The sequence below is a fragment of the Thamnophis sirtalis genome, unplaced genomic scaffold (genome assembly GCF_051295495.1).
Source record: "Thamnophis sirtalis isolate CommonGarterSnake01/CBP01778 unplaced genomic scaffold, rThaSir2_p1.2 scaffold_1, whole genome shotgun sequence".
NCBI lineage: Eukaryota > Metazoa > Chordata > Lepidosauria > Squamata > Natricidae > Thamnophis > Thamnophis sirtalis.
This window is the reverse complement of record NW_028261381.1, coordinates 64,082,045-64,107,803: the sequence shown is the minus strand read 5'-3', so window position 1 is coordinate 64,107,803 and position 25,759 is coordinate 64,082,045. Positions and strand designations below refer to the sequence as shown.

The 25,759-nt window shown below is 40.5% G+C and overlaps 1 protein-coding gene across 1 annotated transcript; it reads right to left on the bottom strand.

Moving 5' to 3' along the window:
- Positions 1–16,271: 16,271 nt before the first annotated feature.
- On the bottom strand, positions 16,272–22,490 carry CLCF1 (cardiotrophin like cytokine factor 1). The gene is made up of 2 exons (XM_014064171.2): positions 22,164–22,490; positions 16,272–16,929 (listed from the first exon to the last, which is right to left on the bottom strand). The coding sequence occupies exons 1-2, from the start codon at positions 22,398–22,400 to the stop codon at positions 16,447–16,449; spliced, it is 720 nt and encodes a 239-aa protein (XP_013919646.1). The 5' UTR covers positions 22,401–22,490; the 3' UTR covers positions 16,272–16,446.
- Positions 22,491–25,759: the final 3,269 nt, after the last annotated feature.

The window sequence follows — 25,759 nt, the reverse complement described above, 5'->3', positions numbered from 1 at the left end:
AACTGCAGCACTTGGACCAATGAAGAAATCTGTCTCATTCTGTTTCCTACAAAAGAAGAGTGACATATCACGCCTACAAAAAGGTATTAGCAAAGAGAGTTCATTGTTAGATCACAGCAACTCCCACTGCATGAAAAGAACTATCAAAAAGTTTTTTTAAAAAACCTAGGAAGAATGCTTTTTTAAATGGATTAGGTTTCTATTTGGATAAATATGTTGATTTTTCAATTTCACAACTCTTCATGACCTACACAATTTTAAATTTTGACTGTTCCCAGGTACAGGTGACCATTTGGCCTTTTATGGCTTTTTTGGAGCATAGCGTCAACAACTGCCAGTCCAAACTGGAAATTTCATTTTAAAACTCCAAAAATTAGTCAATATTACTATAATATTACTACAAATGTCACTATAAATAAGAAATTGTTAGCCCATAAGAGGAAAAGTATTGATCCAGTAACAACAAGACAAATAGTTTGGGTAAGTTTAATAGAGACTAAACAATCCTAAAACAGCTTTACTAAGTAGAGAAATTGGTCAAGAGAAATTTTAAGGGATGTCAAAATCAGCATAAGAGGAGGAAAAATATTTTCATTCACACGATATCAGTCCTACTGCTTCTCACCACCAGATGTCACATTTACTCCCATGAAAACTTAGTGACTAGCTTTATTGAAGAGATTCCGAAAATTATAAAAGTTAGAAGTTAACCCTATAATTTGTCTACTTCAACATACTCATGGAAATAGTTCAGAAAATCACTGCAGATTATTCATAATTGATGCAGTTTAATAACTTTTTCTTGCTAGAGATATAGGTATACATACATACTGATGCTTTCAATGGAACAAGTCTTCTTGAACTCTGTAGGGTTGACTTCTAAATGGAGCTAAGATTGTACTGATAGGCTCAAAGTTTCTTTTCTTTGATTGATTGATTGACTGACTGACTGAATTATTCATTATATATGCCATATGCAAAGCCATAGATTATATTTTCATCTGACTTCACTTATTTGGAATGATTGCTGGACTAGGTCCAAATAAAAAGAGAAAGTAGAAATGGGTGACAGGGACAAATTATCAAAAGGAGGAAAGGCATATTGAAGTCATATTATAAGCAGCCCAGAGTCACTGTAACTTTGAGATGGACAGAATCTAAAATAAATAACTAAATAAATATATGAAGTCAGGTTTTGCAGTGCGAAGTTGTCCTGAGTATATATGAATCCTGGGAGGTGTTTGGCTTGAATTGAAAACAAGGAAGCATTTGCAAAGGACTCAGGCAGGCAGCTTCTAATTCGCATAAGAGCAGGGGGTTAGGGAGTGATGTAAAGACTTGCAAGATTCTGTTGTTATAGCCAAAATTAATAACATTAATTTTAACTATGTGGAGTTCATTTCTTGGTATGGTCTACATAGTGGGGTTGACTCACATGAAGCATAACCAGAAGAGAAGGTCAAAATTAGGAAGATATCAAACATTACAAAGCAAGTCCTGCTTTTTTATATTGGTTGGTGTTGCATAGATGTAGTCCTCAATTTATGATCACAACTGGGACTGGAACTTCTGTTGCTAAGCAAGGCGGTCAATAGCTGAGTTGTGCTCAATTATGCAACCTTTTTGCCACAATTGCAAAGCAAATCACTGCAGTTGTTAAATAAATCACATAGTCATTAAGTAAATCTGCCTTCTTCCATTGACTTTGCTTGGGAAGTCAGCTGGGAAGGTCACAAATGGTATACACATGACCCTGGGCACTCCAGCCATTGTAAATACAGGGCAGTGGTGGGTTACAGGCGGTACACCCTGGTAAGGGCATACCGGAGCCTGCCCTGAGCACCGGATACTATTCCAGTACGGTGCTCCGGAGGGCCAACCCACCCACCCAAGCTCCTTACCGGTCTTTTAAGTCTTCGGCACTTCTGCGTACGCACATGCCGCATACAGCACCTGCGCAATGCTCCGCTGAGCAGCTGGAGCATCGCAGAGGTGCTAAGATGGACGCTGTTCCAACCATACTGGTTGGAACGGGATCCAGAACCCACCACTGATACAGGGGTACTTGAAGCTCTCTGACCTTGGTTATTTTATTGCAGACGTTTCATTACCCAAACTAGGTAACATCATCAGTGGTAGTAAGGAGTGCTGTTTACTGTCAGTTTATATTCTGGTGACTTGCCTGTCACTGTTGGTGGGGATAGTCTTAGAGAGTCTTTGGTTGGGCTGTTTCAGAGGTGGTATTCAGCAGATTCTGACCAGTTCTGGGGAACCAGTAGTGGAAATTTTGAGCAGTTCGGAGAACCAGTAATTACCACCTCTGACTGGCTCCGTCCCCATCTATTCTCTGCCTCCTGAGTCCCAGCTGATTGGGAAGGAATGGGGATTTTGCAGTAACCTTCCCCTGGGGTGAGGAGGGAATGGAGATTTTACAGTATCCTTCCATTGCCACGCCCACCAAGCCATGCCCACAGAACCAGTAATAAAAAAACTGAATCCCACCACTGGGCTATTTGCTTCTTTGGGCTTTGGCAGTTTCTTGATTGAGGTATTGTTTACTTGATTGTTGGTCTGATGTTAACCTTGGAGTTATTCTATGCTGGGTGCTGATTGCTGGTGGAGAGGTGCTTAGGTGTCTTTCTTCCTTTTTTTTTGGCTTGTTGATTATCTCTTTTCCATAGTCTACAGATATTGTTTGTGTTAATGTGGCTATTGATGGCTAATTTGTCTCTCAGACATCTTTTGCTTGATTTCAGATTTAGAAGGCATAAAGTGCAGGCCTCTATAAATAAATTTGTTACAAAAATGCAGAAAGCCACTAAGAAATAACTGCAAACTAGAAAATGCAGGCCATTTTTGTAGTGAATTCAAAATTCAGTCTTTGTATCTCTTTCTCTCTTAGGGCCATACATTCAAGGTGTCCCACTTGTATGTGGAAAGAAAATTTTTGACCTCTTCCTTGTTACTGCAGTAGTCCAGTCTTGTGGTCAGATTGCTGACTTTTGAGCTTGTCAGTTTTAATTCTCACACCATGTGCATATTTTTTTCTCCTTTCAAGGATAGTGCAATACGATTTGAAGCAACAACCTATGAACTCATACTTTAAAATGACGGATTTACTTGATTTCAGTTGGGATCATGGCACTATAAGGATGTGTGTTAATGCTTCTCCCCAAACCATGTTTCTGGTTCTAGGGCAGGACGCACAATCCTTCTGGGCCAAAGTGGTGGATGAATAATTCCAGAAGGATATAAACTGCATTTTATTCATTTTTTAAAAAAATGTAATTAAAATTAAATATAATGATATGATGAACTCTTCCAGGCATGTTTTTGGCACTTTACTCCTTTTGTCCCATCAAAAACTGGAATTTGATGAGGCATTTTGGAATGCCTTGTTCAAGGTTATCAAGGGTCATGTGTCCCTCCTCAGATTGTTCACCTTTATTCTAAGCCAAAGTGGAGCTGGGGGATTTCTCAAATCATACCATTTAATAAGATCAGGCTTTTTTCTTTTTCTTCAGGCTTTGAAAATGAAAAGTTGAGAGTCAAACGCAGCCATCTCTCTCAGTCTTCCCTTCCTACAGACACATTCACACAAAATGTGTCTCATTAGAGCTGGTGTGAAAATTGCCCTCTAAATGATTTGGCATTGCTGTGTGCCAGACTGTGGACAATAAGAGGGCAGATGGCGAAGGATGAAGGGTGGTGTTGAAACAATAGTGGTTAATTCAAGGTTGTTTCCTGGCCTGCTTTATGCTCTCCTCCCATTCTTGGCCATGGCCCCATCCTAGGCCTTGTCCCCTGCTGGGAATCAGAACCAAGTCAGCTGGTTTCCAGGATAAGAGAGTCCACGAGACAAAGGCAGATGGCAGGAGGCGCCAACCTCAGCCCCTGCCCCAGACTGAACTTTGCGATCAGGAATCCAACGGAACATGAGTCACCACCCCCCTCATTCTCTTATCCCCCAACCCACAAAGAGCAAGCAGGGCCCAAGAGAAAGGAGCATGGAGCAAGTTGGACAACATTCAATGTATCTTCTGCATCCCAGCCTTACTGCCCTCTCAACCCCTATTTCACCCTCAATTTCTCCCGTCTGCCCTTTATTCTTAGCCCAGTAACAGTGACTAATGTGTTTTATGAGACTGAGCTTCAGCCTTGTTTTATGGAGCAGCAGTGTGGGTCTGAGCCATTTTACTAAGCCAAGTCCACATCCTTAGCTCTTGACTCAGAAAAACAGAGCTGCAATTACTGTTTCTAATATGTGTTCACATTCTTCAGCTTTTTGAATCAGTCCACTTCTTAGTCGAAGTGATGACTCTTCTAACAGGCAATTCATATCCAAGAAAGAGGGCATAATAATTCCTTATTCAGTCTTTGGTCTCTTTATTTATGGACTCTCTGTACTGCTTGCTGTAATGTTTTCAGTCTATATTTCGTATAGAAAAGCAGTTTCTGGCTTTAGTTGATAGAAATGAGCCTTCTTCTCTTGATAATAATAGATGGACAAGATTTGTATTACAGATCAATAACAGGAACATTTTGGATGGGAACCTCCTCCTCCTCCTTTCCCAATGAGTCTGATTGGTTCAAAATAAAAACCATTAAAAAAACAATACAACGTAATGATGAACAAGAATAAAAATAATAGATATCAATATAGCAAAACTATCCAGGAGCAAAAGCCAGCCCACACAAATTAAAAAGGGGCTTCACTCACCCTCACCAAAGGTTTGGTGAAGAGCTAGGTCTTCACTGCCATTCAAAACAATGACAGAATAGGAGCCATGTGGCTCTCAGGGGAAAACCCCATTCCAGAAGGAATATGCTGCTACAGAGAATTCCAAGGACTCAATAGGTGGCATTGTTTAATTGAAGAAGCACAGAGCTTGCCAACCTTCCATATTGAATCAGCTGGGCAGATGCTATGGGAGATAAAGAGTCACTCAAATAACCAGGCCCTACATCATGTAGAGCTTTATAGGTGATGACCAGTGCCTTGAATCTGGCAGCCAGTGAATCTCATGAAGCAGGAATGTTTACATGAGCATACCAGAACAGGCCCATCACTACCCATGCCATTGCATTCTCTACCAAGTGGAAGTTCCAGTTGATTTTTAAGGGCAGCCTCATGTAGTGTGTGCTGCAGTAGTCAAGCTGTAAGAAGATCAGAACATGAGTGACTGTCTGAAGCACCTAATGATCTAGAAAGGGGTGCAAGTGGTATATCAGAAGAACTTATACAAAGACATTCCTGGCCATAGTTGCTACCTGCTTACTGAACAGGAATAGTGAGTCCAGGAAAAAAAAACCCAAATTATACATTTGAATGGGGAAATGTTATCCCAGCCCAGATTAAAGATGAAATATCTCCAGATCTAGGTAGCCCTAACAACCACAACCATTTATTGTTGGTAGGATTGAATTGGAGACAGTTCTTTTCCATTCAAACCCATACAACCATAGTAAATGTGGACATCACTGATTTGTGTGCATAGTTGTTTTTTTGTTATCTGATTAGAATATCCTCTCATTGGTAAGGAAAAATAAATTTGGGTTCGTTAAAATCCTTTATTTCCTACTAAACACCAGATCCCATGAGTCATTCCAACATGAGTAGTTTTGGAGGCCTTTCGTGAGATTAGTAATTGAAAACAAAGTGGAGCAAAACTCCTAGATTTGGGTGACAATCTGATAAATTCACGCCACATTGGAGGATTCAAATAAATAGAGCTCATCTTTTGATTACCAGAACAACTTGTCCAATGTGATTTCATTTATACAATAGCATAACTGATGAAAACCAGACAGGGTCTTAACTAAGCCATTACGAAAGTAAGTTCAATCATAAATAATTCCTGATTTGCTCTCTAGGCCCAGGACACCAGGGATCAATCATTATTCATAACTGGGAAAAGTAATAGCCTCTCTTCCCAAAGAAGTTGGCTTTCAATTATCCCTATCATTTTTTTTAGAACTTAAAACTGAGAATCTTCTCTAAAATAGCATTAGACCCAGCATGGAGGGCTTATTTGTCAACATTCAGGCAGAAGAGACAGATACATTCTCTCTTACCACCTTCTCTGCAATGTTTTGCAAACATTTTCTGAAATTCAACATCTCAGCAAGCAGTTCATGAGGTCCAGTGTATTGGTTTTATTTAGAATTCTCTGTCTGTGGTTTCTGCTTTTCCTCCTTCCCACCTGCTCCCAACCCATATTTCTATTTTCCCTTTAAACATTTTTTTATTTTACATTTAAACATTTCAAAAGGAATTTTATTGATGTGCAATACAGTTAGTCCTCGACTTACAACAGTTCTTTTAGTGACCATTCAAAGTTAGAACGGCACTGAAAAAGGTGACTTATGACCATTTTTCACACCATTGAAAATATAGATGCTTGGCAACTGGTTCATATTTATGACCATTGCTCTGTCCCAAGGTCATGTGATCCCCTTTTGCGACTTTCTTACAAGCCAAGTCAAGGGGAAAGCCAGATTCACTTAGCAATCGGGTTACTAACTTATCAACTGCAGTGATTCACTCAACAACTGTGACAAGAAAGGTCATAAAATGGGGCAAAATTCAATTAGCAAATGTCTCACTTAACAGAAATGTTGGGCTCAATTGTGGTGGTAAATCAAGGACTACCTGTAGTATATAATCACCTATTGAGTGTCCAGAATGGCATGAAGTTTGTTAAGTCCTGTTTCTGGGCCTTTGGGCTGCAAGAGCTAAAGGGCATTGGTTCCTAGTTTCCCTAGAGCTCAGCCAAAGGATGAACCATTTGGTAAAACCAGTATATCCACAGCTACCGCAGGCTAGTATTGGGAGGCTTAAATTCATTGGCAGCCTATCCCAAATAGCCATTAGCTTCTTGAAAGGATCTGTCAACCAATTTATAAATTGCTCCCACTTCCAGTTTGTAAAAGAAGGTTTATTCTGGAATAAACTTCCATAATTTTTACTTCTCTTCAGAAGTTGCCAAAACACAATTAAACGCCCCCACTCCCCCCCCCCACACACTTACTTCTAGTCTTAGAATATTTAACTATAGTGAAACTTTCCTAATTATTTCTTTTTCTCCCTGCTAGCTTTTGTAGGAAGTTATCACCTAGCCCTCTCCCAGAAAAATGAAATATCCTAGGAAATATTGAAAAGGCAGAATATTTCTCTGGATGTGAAAAGAAACATGTTTTAAAAGACAGAATAACTGCCTGCAGCTTCCTGCCCATCCCCCTTTGTCAATGAGCCCTTGAGCTAGTCCACTTTACATAATAAAAAGAGTTCTCCCCTTCAGCTCCAGAGTGATGGGATTAAGGCATTACCCAACTCACCACGTGGCATCTGAGAACTCAACCAAACCTGGATTCAAAATGCAGCCTAGAGAGTTGCCCCTGCATTGCCCCATGGGAGTCTGACAACCAATCAGAGTACAAGATCAAGATCAAAGGCCAGAGAGGGCATAAAACCAGGGACTCAGCTTCTCTTCTTCCTTCCCTTCCCTTCCCTTCTCTTCTCTTCTCTTCTCCACCAACATTGAAGCATGTGATCACCTTTTCTCTACAGGACTAAAGCCATGTGGTCCTGTCCACCATTAAAACCATCTTTCCAAGCAGCCTCCATGTCTCCAGTGTCTTTTTCCCCACTTGGAGCTGAACCCAGAAGGACATTTTTTCCAACACTTTTTAATTTTATTGATTATTTTTACATTTATAATTATTTTTAAAAAACTGCTTAGATTCTTTTCTAATAACAGAAGCAGCCAGAAAAGGAGAGAAAATGCATTTCATCAAATAAAAATAGAGGCAAATAAATAGGAATATTTTCATTCCGTTTATCAGGAGAATCCTTAGTGTATCTAGCAGTTATTTCTCTTCAATGATGCTGTTACACTGAAATGCAAAATTTCACTTTAGCTTTACATTTCAAGATTTTTAACTTTTGGTAATGAATATCATATTTATGAAAAGCCAAAGATCAGGTATGGGTAAGGTGACTAGACGTCCCGCTTTTGGCGTGACAGTCACGATTTCCCACAATTTGTCCCGAATCGTAAAAAGTCCCGATTTTTCATTTTTAATTTTGGCGCATTGCAGCTTGCTCACTCTCTCCCCCATTTTCGGCGCGTTGCAGCTCGCTTGCTTGCTCCCCCACCCATCCACACTACGCCAGCCCGACCTGCCGCTCACTGATTGGCTGGAGTCTAGCCAATCAGTGAGCAGGCTGGGGGCAGAAAAGTTTAAGTTTAAAAGCTTCGCGCTGCTTGAATCTGACCTCCATTTTGCCTTTGCCTTCTTGCTGCTTCAGGTAAGCAACTCTGGCAGCGGGACTCGGGAGGCTTTGGCGAAGGCCTTCCCTAGTGAGGCCGCAGGCTGACAGTAGCCACCGCGGCCTAGCTTTCACAAGGGAAGGCCTTCCCTTGCGAAGGTCTTCCCTAGCGAGGCCACCCCCACCACCCCTCTCCACACCTGCTTAGTGACCCTAGCCTTGTTGTCCCTCCACAGTCCAGTCCGGTGTCTTACCTGTTCCTGCTGCCTCTCTGCCTGCCTGCTTCCTGTTGCTTCCATCCATCGCTGCGAGGATCCATCACATCAGAGTTCTGCTGATTCTGCCTGCTGGTAAGTGAGCTGGGTTTTTTTCTTTTATTTTTTTAATATATTTTAAAATAATATTTTATTTATTGTGCATAGGATTTTTTAAAATAGTTTTATTCTGTGTGGATTCTTTTTTTTAATTGTCTTAGACTATTTAAAAAAGATTCTATCCAAAATAAATTGAAATAAACCATTTTTTAAAATTCTATGCACAATACTTTGAAATGTATTGTGCATAGAATTTTTAAAAATAGTTTTACTTCAATTTATTCTGTGTGGAATAGTTTGAAATGTTTTACTTCAATTTATTCTGTATGGATTTTTTAAAAAATTGTCTTAGACTATTTAAAAAAAGATTCTATCCAAAATAAATTGAAATAAACCATTTTTAAAAATTCTATGCACAATACATTTCAAAGTATTGTGCATAGAATTTTTAAAAATGGTTTATTTCAATTTATTTTGGATAGAATCTTTTTTTAAATAGTCAGGAGTCATTGACACTGAATTTGCACTTTTAATAATCAGGAAGCACATACTGAGTTTCTTTGGAAGAAAATCCAATAATTTAAAAATCCAATAATTTGTTTCCTAGTATAATTTGATTGCTTATTAGTAACCTATGACTATCACTAAGTGTTGTAGCTTATGATACTTGATGAATGTATTCTATTTTATTTTTCTTTATGTACACTGAGAGCATATTCACCAAAGACAAATTCCTTGTGTGTCCAATCTCACTTGGCTAATAAACTATTCTATTCTACTCTACTCTACTCTACTCTACTCTACTCTATTCATTTCTATTTCAATTCTAATAAGGAGTTTAGCTTCTCTCTCTTGAAAATGTAAGCTAGCATAAGGCATTATAATGCAAGCTAGCCTTAGCTTTCAAACAGTTCATTTAGTGACCAAAGTTACAATGGCATTGAAAAAAGTGACTGATGACCATTTTTCACACTTAGCGACCGTTGCAGCATCCTCATGGTCACATGATCAAAATTTAGATGTTTGGCAACAGATTCGTATTTATGATGGTTTCAGTGTCCTGGGGTCATGTAATTGCCTTTTGTGACCTTTTGACAAAGTCAGATGGGGAAACCAGATTCACTTATGTTACTAACTTATCAACTGCAGTTATTCACTTAAGAACTGTGGCAAGAAAAGTGGTATAATGGGTTTAGTGACCAAAGTTACAATGGCATTGAAAAAAGTGACTGATGACCATTTTTCACACTTAGCGACCGTTGCAGCATCCTCATGGTCACGTGATCAAATTTTTAAAATTTTTTTAATCAACCCCCCTCCTCCCCCAGTCAATGGTGTCCCTCTTTACCAATCTGAAAATCTGGTCACCTCAGGTGTGGGACCTGTGAAGCTTACCTTTGTTTTAAGTAAGTATTATGTTGAAAAACTGAGTTTTGCTTTAAGTTCTATTAGTATCAGAACTATGTACATTTGGGGTGGGTGTTGATGTGCAAATAGGCAAATTAAAATATTAGTCTGCAGATTTCTGGCAGGTTTACTTCTTGTCTTCAAGAAATTTGAAAGATCCTGTGGAAACAGAGTAAATAGGAAGTAACAACAGAACCTTAGTTTTGTGTGTAGTGTCCCCTCAGTATTAATAACCTTCTTCAGATTGCCACAGAGCACAGATTATTCCTCCAATGTACTGCACGTTTAGCCAGCTCAGTATGCAGGAGTGGGCTGCTATAGTTAATGTTATGGCTGGATCGGAGAACCTCCAAATCCCACCCCTGGCTGGCCCCACCCCGCCGCTTCCACCCCCCCCTCCCAGCCCGCCCCTCCTCTCCCAGGAGTTTCCACGTGACCCGTTTTGGATGCGAGGACATGTGAGGAGGCTCGGGGAGGGGGGAAACGGGCCTTCTGGAAGTTCTGGAAGGGCAGAAACGGATGTTCTCCAGAAGGCGTCCTGAGCACAGGGGAGGCAATTTTCACCCTCCCAAAGGCTTGAGGAAACGCACCCCCCTCCACTATGATGCAGGATATTGACTAGGCCACACCTACCATGGCCACGCCCATCCAACAACTGGGCAGAGAACCCATTGCTGAAATTTTTGAAGCCTGCCCCTGTCAGTATGCTATAGAGTCACTTGTTCTGTGCAATGTTCATGGTTCTAAGCAATGATTTAACTGTGGTTTCATGAATAAATCACAATTGGTGAAATTTGCATAATATTCTAAGCCTATAGTCTACATAGCATTATGATTGAGTACATGCAACATGCTAATTAAAAACAAAGCATGATGGGCTAGTGTCGTATATGAACTCTGAAACTGAATAGTGATTGCAAGAAATGTGTGTCTGTGTGTTTGTGTGTGTGTGTACATATAATAATGTATATCTATAGTAATGTATCTTTACAATTTACATTGTTTTATTTAGTTTCCTAGTATGATTTATGTTGATTGCTTATTTAGTATCCTATTACTGTCACTAAGGGTTGTATCTTATGATTTATGATATATGTATTTTTATGATGACTATGATTATGATTTATCATTTATAGTATTTATGTACACTGAGAGGTTATGCCCCAAAGACAAATTCCTTGTGTGTCCAATCACATATGGCCAATAAAGAATTCTAATTAGAGGTTTTTAAGAGGAGAAAAATCTCATTTCCCAAGCATGTACACACTGAGAGGGAATCAGACAAGGTCTTGATTACAAGTGAAAAAGTATAATGATATCCTTGTAATAAATATGGAGAGCACCTAAGTGGCATATCTATAATCCTACCTATGATCCAGCCAGCCAGTCAGCCTTTCATTTATCCATTTACTATTTCAGGATATGTCTGTCATAATATTAAGGCAATTTCATATGGATATTCAGTATGGTTCTTAATATTAGGATTTATCAACCAATGAAACTTGATTTACCGGACTCCTATGCAACAGGCTTTGCACGCACACATTCACACAACAACTTTCTGTCTCTTACCAAATATCAATTACATTTCTGTAATTTAACTAAAGAACTAAAGAAGACATGGCACAATGGACACAATGACATCATTTGCATAACAAACCATTCCTGTGACATACTTTTTGATTCAATGGCCATTGATAAATAATGGATCTCTCAATTAGTGTGTTAAAACAAGGTCTTACTTAGTGAATAAGTGATTCATGATGTTTCCTTGAAAGAAGTAATAGAAACACTGTAAATTAGCTCTGGAAAAGCAGGAGGTTGTATATTTACTCTGTTGAATAATACTCCCTTTAAAATAAAGGCATGTTCTGTCCCTTATTTTTCCTTCCTGAGGTTTTCATTGTCTGAAACTTGGACAAATACATATTGTCCCAGCACAGAGTAGGAGATGCATGATAAAAAATACATCTTCCTCCTCCTAATGCAGCACATTCAGTAGAAAAGGCTCCAGGATTACACAGGAAAGCCCAAATCTTGTTTATAAGAACTGTCACTTCTTTACAGAACAAGTTAAAGTTTTTGAAACTCCCCCTTCTCTTCAAAATCTTAAACGCTTATAGAATCTTGGAGGAAATGCAGACATGTAACTCGATGCTGTATGGGCCAAGGACAAATGTGGATAGAAATTATCTCTCCTATTACACGTTGCTGGAGAAGATGCACTTAGAGAAATTTTCAATATACAAATCGTGAAACTTTTTATATGATTCATGTTGAATTTTTTTTTAAAGAAAATAAAAACTAATACAATTTACCATAAAGTAAGAAAAAAAAAGAAAAAATCAGAGACAAAGCTAAAAGTTCAAGAAAGGGGGGGAAAGGGGAGAAAAATAGAAAAAAGATCCAAAAATGTGGCTTCCGATATACTTCACAGCATTTCTAAGTTATATTACTAAATTATAATTGTATATCACAATTATATTTTAATCTCTCTCTGTAAAGTTACATAATAGTGATCTTCTTTCTATTGTCTATCCTGTCTAATCATCAAGGCCATAACTGACAAGTTCAAAGAAATATTAGTATTTCATGAATGCTGTAATAACAAAATTTGAAAAGTACTTCTTACCAGAAAACAATGAGACATTTGAAAATCCAAGCATAGTAAAAGCGAGTGAAATTGTTGGGAACTATGGGGTTCTTACATCAAAGAATCACATACTATAGTGCCTAACAGTTTTTCCTACAAGATAATCTGAGACTCAGACTTCCATATCCTTGGAAGGAAGAATTTTACATAATTCAGGATTGATCAATTTTCATCTTGAGTAGTGTGTTCTAGTTCTGCACCACAAGGTGGTCTCAGACATGCACAGGGAGCAGAGATGGGTTCCTACCGGTTTGGCCCGGTTTTGGCCGAGTAAGTACTAACTTGGCCGCCCGCGCACTCAAACTGGTTCTATCAGCGCTGCCATCTTGTTTTTTTACTGCTGCGCACACGGCACACACCCAAAGCGCATCCCTGAGCGAACCAGCAGTAAAAGAAGCCTGACAGGGTGGGATGACAAGCATGAACTCTCACAAAACAGATTGAAGGAATTGAGAATACTTTGCCTAACACACACTACATGGGCTGCCTTTGAAAAACATTTGGAAGATGTGGCTTGTCCAGAATATGGTTATCAAGGCCAGTTTGGGACAATCCACAACATGACTGTGTAACCTCTGGTCTCCAAGCTGTACTAGTTTCTACTAGGTTTCTAGATGCAATTCAAGGGCCATCACCTATATAATTCTACATGGTACAGGGCCAGGTATTTTTTTGCTCACCTTACCAGAAAAAGTAAAGGATCTGCATGCTTCAGATCCATCTTTTAAGACAATGCCATCTTGTGAGATCTATGAATTGTGGCTTTTCTGTCACTGTGCTTGCTCTGTGAGACAGCATTCCCTCTCAGATTGGGTTGGCATCAAACCTGTTGGTCTTTCATAAGCCATTAAAGACCTGGATGTTCCCACAAGCATTTTGGCTGGGTCAGTTGTTGTCTTAGTGACTGAAACGAAACACTTTTTCTTTTGGCTTCAGGCATGTTGGACATTAGGGTTTCTCTATATACAGTATATACTCTCTTCTTTTGGTTTTAATTTTTTTGTATGCCAATTAGAGTCACTGTGGTGAGAGATGGACAGCTATATAAATTGTTGAATACATGAATGAATGAACATCATGGATACCAGATAATCAGACCAGAAGCTTATTACCACTGCATACTCAGAAATAATGAAAAGAAATAACAAATATGGCTATGGGGGAAAAAAAACCATTGGCCCAAATGCACACAATTGGGACAAAATTAACTACAAGCATCTGGAAGAATCTGGCTGTTTTTCTAGCTTTAAATCAACTTTCTAGCACTCTATGAAATGAATGGTAAACTTGTGCAAAAAAGCTAGCATGCAAATCTAACAAGGGCTTTGGAAAGTGCTGATGATGCAGGCAGATGATTTGTAAAGGCCAGTTCTTCAGCCCTTCCTATAGTCCAACTCCAAATGGCCACAGGGGGATGTTTGCATTGAGTGGAGGGAATGGGGCAAGCCCCAAGTGGTCTAAGATGGCTAATAGGAATTGGTCAGGGGCAATCTCTGCCATGTCAGTCACTGAATGAAGACTCAAAGTGTGGCAGCTGTGAAAAAAAAAGAAATTCTTTGTTGGGGTCATTGGAAAGGGGATTGACAATGGTCAACACTGTCATGCATGCATAAAAAAATATATGGTATGTCCACATCTGGACTACTGCCTTTGGTTCTTATAACATTGGGAGAAAAGATACAAGGCAAGGGCAACCAAGGAGATGGGGAAAAGGTAAAGTGCTAGAACAGAAAAAAAGGAAACACAGAGAGAGAGATATAACTGAGGTATAGAAAATAAGGCATTATATGGAGAAAATAGACATGGAAACATTATTCTCCCACTCTCAAAACTTTGGGAATGTGGATCTTCTAATAAAACTGAATGAAGTTATAGACCAGTGATGGCAAACCCTTTCGGCACCGAATGCACATGCAGTAAAAACCCAAAGACCAATTGGCCGGCATGCGCATACCTGTTTTTTTGCCGTTTTTTGGGCCATTTCAGGCTGTTTTTCGGGCCGTATTCTGGCACTCTGGTGCCCATAAAGGCCAGCTGGCTGGCTTGCATGTGCGCACCAGAAACCAGAGCAGTTGGCGACAATGCATATGCCCACAGAGAGGGCTTTGTGTGCCATCTGTGGCACCTGTGCAATAGGTTCGCCATCACGGTTATAGACAAAACCAAGCACTTCTTCACACTGTTCACAAACTCTGAAATTCATTACTACATTGAGTAATGTAGTAATGAGGGCTCCCAGCTTGGAGAGCTTTAAAAAAAGAGTTGGAAAAAATCATGGCAGCCAGGTCTATTGACAATTATTAGTCTTGAGATTCTTGGCTGGCTTCAGATTGGAGGCAGATTGCTTCAAGTACCAGTTACAGAAACGATGGCAAGAGAGGGATGTAATAGAATAAGAGAGTTGGAAGGGACCTTAGGGGTATTCTAGTGCAAACCCCTGTTCAAACACTTGTGCAAGAAACAAAATGCTAGATTAAGGTGGAGCTTGGTCTGATTTATGCTGTTATGGGTTTACATTTTTAATTCCAAAGTTACAACTCCAAAATATTTTTGAAAATATCAGGATGGATAAGACTGTTTAAGTTCTATTTGATAAAAACTTAAATCATTATAAAAATTTTGTAAACATCTAGCAACAGAAAACAACATAATTACCTCATTTTCATACAGCCCCCACATAGACACAAATTATAGGTTTGGGACTAAATATGACAGCAACTAGTCCAGAGCATGGTGGGTTGAAAGAAAATAAAACCAATGCCACTCCTGAAGAAAGCATTTTATTTATTAATACAAGAATAGAAATTCTGCAATAAATACAATCTAATAAATAACATCTGAAAATAAATAAATATTAATATAAACAAACTTAGAATAACAACCTGGCAGGAGGAAGGAGGGGTGGGCAAAGATGGAGAGAAAGAATGGGAGATGGGGCCACATATGGGAAATTTTTCCTTTGCTGGTGACAGTGTAAACCACAGAACTTCACCCATCCTGTTTTATGGAGCGAATGGTGTAGACAAGCAGTGGCCACCACAGCTGGCTTAGACAATTATCCTACTAAGGGTAGATCTGCACATGTGATGAATGAATGAATGATTGAATTAATGAATGATCATTTATTCATTCACTGCAATAGTAAATGAATGAATAATCTTACCTAACCAGGGAGGGGAAAGAAAGCTGGAAACCTAAGCGTTTGAGCTAAACTGAGTCTCTCATCTCTGGTTCAGTTTGGGCATATTTTACAACCTGACTGGAGAGATGCTCCCAATGTAAGTGCCACTGAATGTCCTTTGTAAGCTTCGAATTGGCACAGCCCCTTAAACAGAAGAGGCAGAGAAATCCAGCTACAGAGGGTGTGAAGTTTAAGGCAACTGGCGTATCAGCGGTGGAGGCTGCAGCTGTTGGCTGCCCTTGTTCATCCTGGAGGTGCAAAGGGAAACACTCTTCCTCTTCTTCTGGAAAATGAATGGCCTCTCTAGAAGAGGAAGAGAGAAAGAGAGAAAGAGAGAGAGAGAGAAGGAGGAGGAGGAGATATTAATTTTATACAAGGTGGAGAAGGAAGAAATGCGAAGAAACAGGCTGTATAGATGTGTATCTGCTCACCCAGAAGCACAGCTTAGTAGCAGAGAGCAATGCAGCACCAAAAAAGCAAGGAGGAGGAGGGCAATTTTGTGGAGGGGCTGGGAGAAGGCATTGGATTTGGAGTCTTTCAGAAGTGCTAGTTCTTGAGTGGCAGGTCTGAATGCTGTCAGTGAATGAGGTGAAGGCAGAGACAATGGCAACAACAGGAATCAAAAGCCTCTGGTTTCCAGATGCAGCATAACAGCGGAAGGAGGCACCCTTTTGCGCAGTCGGTTGAAGTCTTTGGCTGAGCGCCACAGCCAGGTCTGTAGCTCTTTGAGCAGCCAGAAGTCGTCCATCTTGCGCAGGAAGTGGCTGGGTGGGGTAATCTCTAGAGGGGGCCCAGGAGTTGGGAGTGAATAACCCAGGGAAGCCATGATGCCTGCGATTGAGCCCAGCAGCCCTTGCAGGCTAGCCCGGAAGTGGGCAAGGCTGTGGCGCAGACTCGGCACTGCAGTTGGAGCTGAACCATCCATGGTCCTCAGGTAGCAGAGCAGGTGGCTGTAGGCCTGGTAATTAGCTGCTAGCCGGGCATTGTCATTCAAGCTGTGCCATTCCTGAATGTCTACGGTGGCACTTGGCACAGCTTCTACCCCAATTATCCGGGGAGGGTCAAAGTCTGGCTCATTGAAAGGTGGCCCCAGGTAGTTGAGCTGAGGAGAAAAGACAAGAAAGTGTTACTCACTTAAACGGGAATCCTTACTTTCCCAGTGCTTTCTACCCACCTCCTCTAGGAATGCCTCCTCTCTCTCGCTCTCTTATAAGTAAGACAAGGAGATGTAAGTCTATGGGATCACAGGACATGTGTCCACTTCTACTTAACTATAAAACAACCAATCTCTTTTTCCAGTTGTGACACTCCCCCACCCCCCAATGTTGCTTCATCTGATCTCCAGTCCACCAGTGGGAAAGCTGCCATTTTTAAAAGGTGTTCCCATGTTAAAATGGCCCTGCTTATTCGAACAGCCTCAAGCGGTGCAAAAGCTGTCATGCCTTGTCATCCATGAGTTGAAAGGGAAACAGGAAACTTGGTAGTGCCCAGGAATATAGAAAAGAGAAACATGATCAGCGGTGGGAGAAACTGGTAGAGTTTCTACTGATGGTAGAATGGATAAGACCTTAGCTTGGTTGTAGGAAAGATCCGTTGCAGTACAAGTAGTCCTGATAACCACAATTGGGACCAGCATTTCTGTGGCTAAGCAAGGCAATTAAGTGAATGATGCCCGATGTTATATTCTTTTTGCTACAGTTTATGATTATAAGTCAAGGACTACCTGTACACAGTGCTACAGGCAAGAGGTGACATATTTCTGTATACTGTTGCCCAACTATGCCTGCTGACCAAGCCATCCATGGGCATTGGCAAAGTGTCCCTGGATCCACTGATTTGCTAAGACTCCGCTGTTATCTGTTGTACTTCTTGCACTTCTATGCAGCTATTACAGTTACTAAGTTTCTATCATTGAATGATCCTTGCTTCCCGGCTGATCATTTTGCTATAAACACAGGCACATGCTGGCTTTATTCACACTGCCTGTCTGCCTGCCTGCCTGCCCGCCCTGCTGGGCTGCGTTCCTGGGATTCCCCACCCCCTGCCAACAGTGGTGTCCCGCAGGCAGCAGGATTGCCCAGGCGGTGGGGTGGGTGAAGCACCAAGCGGAAGGGAGGTGTGTCAAACCCTGCGGGTGTGTGAAGAACCTGACAAGCTCAGGAGACAAATTAATTTCCTCTCTGTTGCCCGAGGGCAGATAGAGGCTCCCCAAACGATTTTATAGCAGTAGCAGAGATCAGCTAACAGGCAGGCTGGGACGTAGCCATCAACATGAGACCAGCAGGAGAAAAGAGGGAAAGGAGAAAGTGGAATTCTGTTACATTTGAGAATAGGGGCTTCATAGGGGGAAAGAATAAGGAAGGGAACATGGTGCACTTGGAAGGTTTTTGGAAGATACATTGTTTGTTTAAGAGATGAAGTGATATGAACCTACATCTGTCAGGGGCTTTCCTTTTCCTAATAATTTCAGTTTTCACACATGGACAATGAACCAACTACTATTCACCTCATTCACTGATCTCAACTATTGTCTCATTCTCTGCAAAACTGTGGCCTCAGGCAGAGGGAGAAAGGTGTGTTGCGAACACACAAAAATGCTCAGATTGAAAACGTGTACGAATCTTAAAAAATTAAAATTCTGCTTTATATTTTATCATTTACTGGATTCATTTAATAGGGAGGATCCAAAAGCTATTTAGAACACTGAAGAAAACATCTGCACATAGATGCAAGTAGACCTAATTTTGTGTAGAAGGGATCTGGATAGGGTTTGGAGGATCAGCCCCTAAAACTTACCCAAATCCCAGTGACCAGTGGCCACTAGTTTCAATAGCTATTCGGGTAGTCTTCATTTAGTGTTTAATGTTTGGAGGGATGTTGCAAAGAGAACTAGCTAGAAAAACAACTTTCTTCAGCATGTCTCAGGGAAAGGCAGGTACCTTTTAACACTTAATGAAGCCCATGCTTATCACGGACTCCATTCCTTGCATATCCCACAAGCCCAGAAGACTAAGGAGAGGCCATGGTAGAGCTCTGATGCACTTAAACCACACTTTCACAGCCTCTAAAAGGTTTATGTAGTAAGGATTCTTGTGTCTCTATCCATACCTTCTATGGCAGCCTTTTAGAGATCATTTAGGGAAAAGTTTGTAACATCCCCTCAAAAGCTGCCAGCAGGATGGCCTGCCCAATTGTTTTCCTTTCCTGACAGGTTCAGAGCAAAGCTCTGGTGACTATGGGGCACTTTGCCTAGCTATCTTTGTGTTGTTTTGCTTTGTTTTCCCCTTCTATTTGGTTGCTAACCATTAAGCGTTGCAAATACTGACCTACTTAAGATAGACTGTGGGCAGTTTCCCTTACCCCCCCTAAGGCATCAACCCAACTTCCTTCACCATCGGGCTCATCTCTTTGTCACTCTCCAAATTCCTCTCCTGAATTTTCTCTCTCAGTTCATTTCTTTCTTTCATAATGAGAGGAATGGTAGTACTAGCGCAAGTCAAGTTTGGGTCATTTCAGTAGATGGGCTGTAAGGGTTGGCTTGTGCTCCCCATTTCCTCAGGAACGCTCCGGAAAAATAGTGCTAGGTTTTTCTTGGCAGGTAAGGCAATGAGGAATATAGCCTTTCTACAGGATCTGATTTCCCAGTTGCTACACTTATGGGCCTCAGCAATCTCCTTCATATTGCTATAGTGCCGTTCCTTATCTTAATTTGATTTACCCTTACCTCTTCCGTTTCATTTTCAGGTTGGTTTATCAAATATCCTTTCCCAACCTGATACTCTCCAGATGGTTTGAATATGTCCCATTAGCCCCTAGCTGAGTTATGAGGGGATATTTATTTATTATTACATTTATATTGCCATCGATTCTCTAAAGAGTCTGATGCTTAGAATCACAGTCCGAAAGGTTTGGAAACTACCAGGTTGCAGGAAACAATTTATACTTTGCTTTACTAAAATCTTAATCTGTCTTAAGTTATTTCTAGAGGCCTGGGTCATGCTCTGATTTCTTAACAATTATGATGGACAGGAGAGATAGTCCATTATGGTGTTGACCTTTAATGTGCTAATGGCATGGGACTGGTTTATTTGAGGGAACATCTTTCTGCAGTTTCATTTACCGGTCCCACCAGATCTCATAAAATAAGTATGTTACAGATTCTAATATCTTGAGACCTACAGTTGACAGGCCCTAGATGATGGGTCTTTTTTTTCTTTTCTTTTTTTTTCTTTTTGCTGCAGCACCCTTATTGTGGATTTCATCACTTCTCAACTTCTGAAGGTCCCTCAAGATGAACTCATGAGGTGGGTCCCTTATTATTATTCCAATATTCCTCCATCCATTATTCTCTTTTCCTGCTTTAGCTTTGCTTTTATAAGTTTTAATTATTTTAATAACTATTATATAATGATTATTTATTTGCAAGTTTATACAGATTATTATATGCTTCCCAGAGTCACTTTCCGTGGCATGACAGGCCATACAATTTTAGCTAATACATTTTAAAAAGAAATTATAAATAGACAAGAAGTTTGAGAGACCAACTGTTATTGCCATATCTTTATTTATATAAGTTCACTCACTGAAAATAAGTGTTAACTGAAACTGGCTTTCTGTGAATCTAATGTAAAAGGTTTTATACCTGTTTTTATGTGAATTTGGAAAATTGTGTATGTCTGTCTGTATACACAGTTATATATTTTGAAGACATTCAGATATTTTGTGTTCCATGTGGACAACATGGGAATGTGCCATTAACTGGGATTGGCAAGGAAAATTCCAATATTGATCATCAGTATGCCTGTAATATAGGATCAGTATACCAATACTAATCCAACATATGGTATCTTTCTCCCTTCTTGTTGCTATAATGATAAATAACTGTACCTTTGATAAGTATTGTAGTATCAATATTTAATTGGGGACAGTTTTATCAACAAATGACACCTATCATCCCAGAATGTAGTTTTTCAATCCCTACCCAGAGATTGAAACAGATTGAGAGAGAAAGAGGAAAACATCATGATCATCATTTTGATCTCTCTCTCTCTCTCTCTCTCTCTCTCTCTCTCTCTCTCCCTTCCTTCCTTCCTTCCTTCTTCCTTCCTTCATCGTTATCTGTGGGGGGGGGAGGGAACCAGCACAAGCTGAATATGTGCACAGTGGAAGCCCAGAGAGTTGGCTTTAGGCTAAATTTGCATCTGTTGATCAGCTTCTTCCAGCTTATTATTACCAAAATTTGTTCATTTCTGGGACAGAGGTTCTCATTAAATGAGCACATCACGCAAACTCAGTGAATGGACACTAGCTGCTGTATAATGACACAATTCTTTAGTTTTCTAGACTGTGAAAATCTGACCTTCTTGATCCGCCTCCTTAAAAAAATATTTCAGGAATGTTGATCTACTAGAAAACATGGCTCCTGCGTTTTCCATGGTCCAAACCAAGCAAATTCCTGATTTGATAGCATTTGATGCTCAGTGTCAGAGAAAGCTGCCAAAGGGTAGGGCCTGAAATGCCAGGTAGGCCAGAGAGCAGGGATGCCACGCAAGCTGATGAGGGGCTACCCCCACTTTCTGCACAGTCGGGCGTTTCCCTGGCAAGTTCTGACAGATGAGGCCTCACCTCACCCCAGCGGGAGATCCACAACAGATTGTAAACAGGGAGACTCCACCGGTGCCTGAAGGCAGGGAGGAGAAAAGATGTCAGATATTCTGCCAAGTGAGAGCCATAGCTGTGGAGAGAGAACAGTATTTCAGCTATTCACCAGGTAGGAGGAAATTTTAGGTGCTGGCACAAAGTGTCGCAAGCACAAAATTTCCATATCCCTAAATCCTTTTTAAAATAAGATGAAGAATCAGTCTGTTGCCTTTTAACATCTTTCTCTTGCAATGGGCTTTCAAGATGCAGTATCTAGTTATATAATCTTTCCCTTCATATGCACCAGTTTTATGAAGCTCCAAATGACACTGTTTTCCGTTTACAGCACTTATCTTTTTCCCTACCACTTCTTGCAACATTTTAATTCCCAGAATGGAAAGAAAAGAAAAACCCCGAACAACTGCCTTGGGTCCTATGGAAAAGTGCAGTTCCATGCAGAAGTGACCTGAGGTGCACTAAACCCACATGCCAGAATACACAGAGAGAATCCTGGCCTTCCTTGGCTGCAGAGATATCCCAATGGAGAGAAACAGGGAGGCAGAATTTTCCAAAGAGGCCAGTTGGGCAGGGGAAAAAATGGAGATGGTTGAAGGAAAGGGGAAAGAAGCAAGACAAGAATTTCTAGGCAGTTTCTCAGCTCAGCTGCTTCCATTCTCCCAAAGCATCTACACTCACATAAGTGGCCGCAAGCACGTGCAGCTGGTGTTCCAGATAGCGAGTAAGGTCGTACATCTGCTGGATGGACTGTCTGGTGGTCACTTGGTCCGTGCGGTTCAGTGCAGGCACCCCAGGCAGGTTCCAAAGCGTGGCACACAGGAAGGCAAGGATCCCCCACGAATCTCCTGCAGGGAGCACACTTGTAAGGAGCTGTGGGCAAAGGGAGCACTGTGACCGGGGGAGCAAAGCCTCCATTCCCCAACCCTCCTTCCTCCACACCCCACTACTTTCCTTGAGAAATCATAGGAGAAAAGAAACTTGTCTTATTCACTCCCATTGAATATACTTCCCCCAAACTCATTACACAAATGAAATCTACATGCGTGGCTCAGACCATGGGAACAGATAGCTTTTTTTTTAGCTTGGAGTGATTCAGGATATTCTGATGCTGGGGGAGTTCACCCGAAAAACTTTTTGTCAAGCAATCCTTATCCCCCCATCAGCCCTATTTGTCCCATCCTTCTTTCATACAAGCAAAATGGCTGCACGTATTCTTGTATTAATCTGACATGTCACCAAAATAATTCTTTTTTTTTTTTTTTGCACAGGAAAGGTTTCCCATAGCAACAGTTAAAAGCAATCAAGGGCAATTAAGACTTCCCCACATGCAAATAGCAACCTTAGAGGATGTGTGCCTGCATGTGTAGGCTTTAGTAGGGCCGGGAGAAGAAAAACCCCTAGTGCTATTTGCCTGAAACCAAGAGAGGTGTTTTCATTTTAAAACATGTTACTTGGATTCACCTCAAGTCCAATCCAGTCTAGCCTAAAGGTTACCAAGATTGTTCTAGGATGAAAATATGCTTACATAATGTCTTTCCCCCCCCTTTTTCTCTTTTGGAAACTCCTATTCTTGTTCCCTGCCCATATAGTACTAGTAGATTCTGGAGATTTCCAGGTCTCTGGAAATACATATGTCAAATTTGAATCCTGGCAATTGCCTGGACTAGTCCCTGAGGTTTTCTTGGCAGCATTTTTTGGAAATGGTTTGCCATGGCTTCATTCATAGGGTATACAGAGAGAGACTGGCCTATAGGAGGACCACCTAGCTGGTTGCATGTCTAAAGCAGAATCAGAATTCATGCTCTCCTGGTTTTTAGCCTGGTGCCTTAGTCATTATACCAAATTGGCCCTCTTATTGTTAAGAGAACAATGTCTCCTTAAGGATCCCATCCGAATTCCCAGTGAATGTTCAAAGCTGAGACAAAGGTTTACTTTCAGCAAGGCATAATTTTAAATGATCTAATACTTCACAGGGTACAACAGACTAGTCAGAAATTGTGCGTTAATTATTTGGGTTCATAAATGTTCATTAAACATTGTATGGTTTATAAATAATGAATGAATTTTTGAAATACATTCATCATATACCTTAAACCATGGGCCCCCAACCCCAGGGCCAAGGACCAGCACCGGTCCACAGCCCAGCAGAAACTGGGCCATGCAGGGCAACAGAAGTCCCATCCACATGTGTGCAGGATGCCTGCGGTATGAGAAACCATCACATACACAAAACACATACACACCATCCACAGAAAACGGTACCGGTCCCTAACTCCCAAAAGGTTGGGGGCCGCTGCCTTGAACTACAGTTTTTCTGTCAAATATTTAACTATTTGGCTGAAATAATGCTCTTAGCCCAAAGAGAAACTCTATTTCCTAAGTTTATTAGCACACCATAAATGATGTAATTCTAAAAAAAAATATAAAACTTAGTATTTTGAGAGTGAAATTTTGGATGCTAATAGAAAAGATAAAAACAGCCAAAAAGCTCTAAGTAATATGAAACATTATATGGAAGACTAAGGCACATTCCTGCATTGTTAGAAATGCCACAAATATTATTCTTCTTTTAGCTTGCTTGGTGTTTCCCTTTTCCTTTTTCGGAGATAGAAATATCTACAATATACAGTATCTTTATTTCCAGACCAAGGATACGAATATGGTTATGCCTGTAAAGCTGCCACAAAAATCTAGCGCATTACTCATGCCAATGCCTCCCACTTGGGTGATTCACCCATGAAGCACGCAATCCGCCCCGGCCACTCGCGCTTCATTAAAGCCTATCCCGTGGCATTATTCAGGGTACGCCACACCCAAGCCCAGCCCAGCCTCACTGATTCCATCTTACTTCAGTGCTTCCACTGTTCTCCTGCCCACCAGAGACAGCGCCCACCCATTCTCCCTCCCACACAACCCAGAGTGTTCCTTGCCTTTTATATAAATTCTATATGAATCTGTATCATTTTCCTTTTGCAATTTTGAAAGGGGCAAGAGTAGTGCCTTAACAAAAGGAGTCCCAAATGGATGTCAGGTATAGAGTAGCTCCTGCCTGATCTTAATCATTCTTTCTAAAGAGAATGAGGGAGGCTTTGGAAGGCCTTTGCTGTGGCATGAGAAATTCTGCTTCATCACCAGGGATATTTGCCAAGGAAATATTCAGTGTCCCACCGTTGTCCTCATTCTGGAAAGGTCTACATAGCTGCCAAAACAATTGTCCATATCGTTACTGTGACTGTATTCCTCACTACTGCTCAAGAAATGGCAATGGCTAACAACCAGCATCCTGCCTCTGTAAGGTAGAGGGAGAATAGTAAAGGACAGTTGGGAGTTCCCAGATGGTCTACCCCCATGGTTTATCCTTTCAATTGCTCAAATGCGTTTGTTGCCATTTACTTTGTGCCATGATGGAACTGGAAGTTAATTAGATGCCTAGAAAAAGGGAAGCAAATTTGTGTGGTCACAAAGGCTGAGAACTATATAGGATTATACTAATCCTGCATGTGGAAATGTTTGCAATGTGCTGATAGCACCTGGACTTTGAGCTGAAAATTGGTTCCATATTAGCATTGAGACACTGTCTTCCTCCACTGCATCTGAAGCCAGCAACTTAAGAGATATGGTATATATAGCACATCATTATGCATCGTCTTCCTTTCATGAAGTACTTTTCCACTTTTCTCCTGCTCCCCAAGGAAACTGCTCCGCAGGCCTAACAGTAAGGCTCATCCTGCATAATAACATGTTGCTCCTTTCTATCATGGTTACAATCACATGATAATATTTTTATTTTTCTGACAGGAATTGAAGGTAATTCTGCATGTTATACAATTTCTGCTCAGGTTGTACTATATGCAAATAATGTGAAGGTACCTAATAAATGCTAAATCCAGCACCAAAATAAAGTTAATTCAGCTCCATAAAGGATAAGAAGAAATTATCCCAATCCTCTCAGCATTTCTGTTTAATTAGAATAATACATCTTCTATTTAGATTATTGGAAATTAATTAGATCAGGGGTGTCAAACTCATTTTCCTCATTAAGTTAATGAATAAATGAATTTTAACTCTTTGTTAATCTGATAAGCATTTATTGTCTGCTGGACTGTATAGCCATCAGACTTTTTCTTCAAAAAGTCAGCAAAGTTTGTGAATGCAAAAAGAATGGAATATGATGAAAAAAATGAGAAGCCCCATCTTTATGAAAAAGTTTCATTGAATAAGATGGATGGAAATGCTTAGATACTTAAAAGCAGATGCTAGATTTTCTGTTGCAG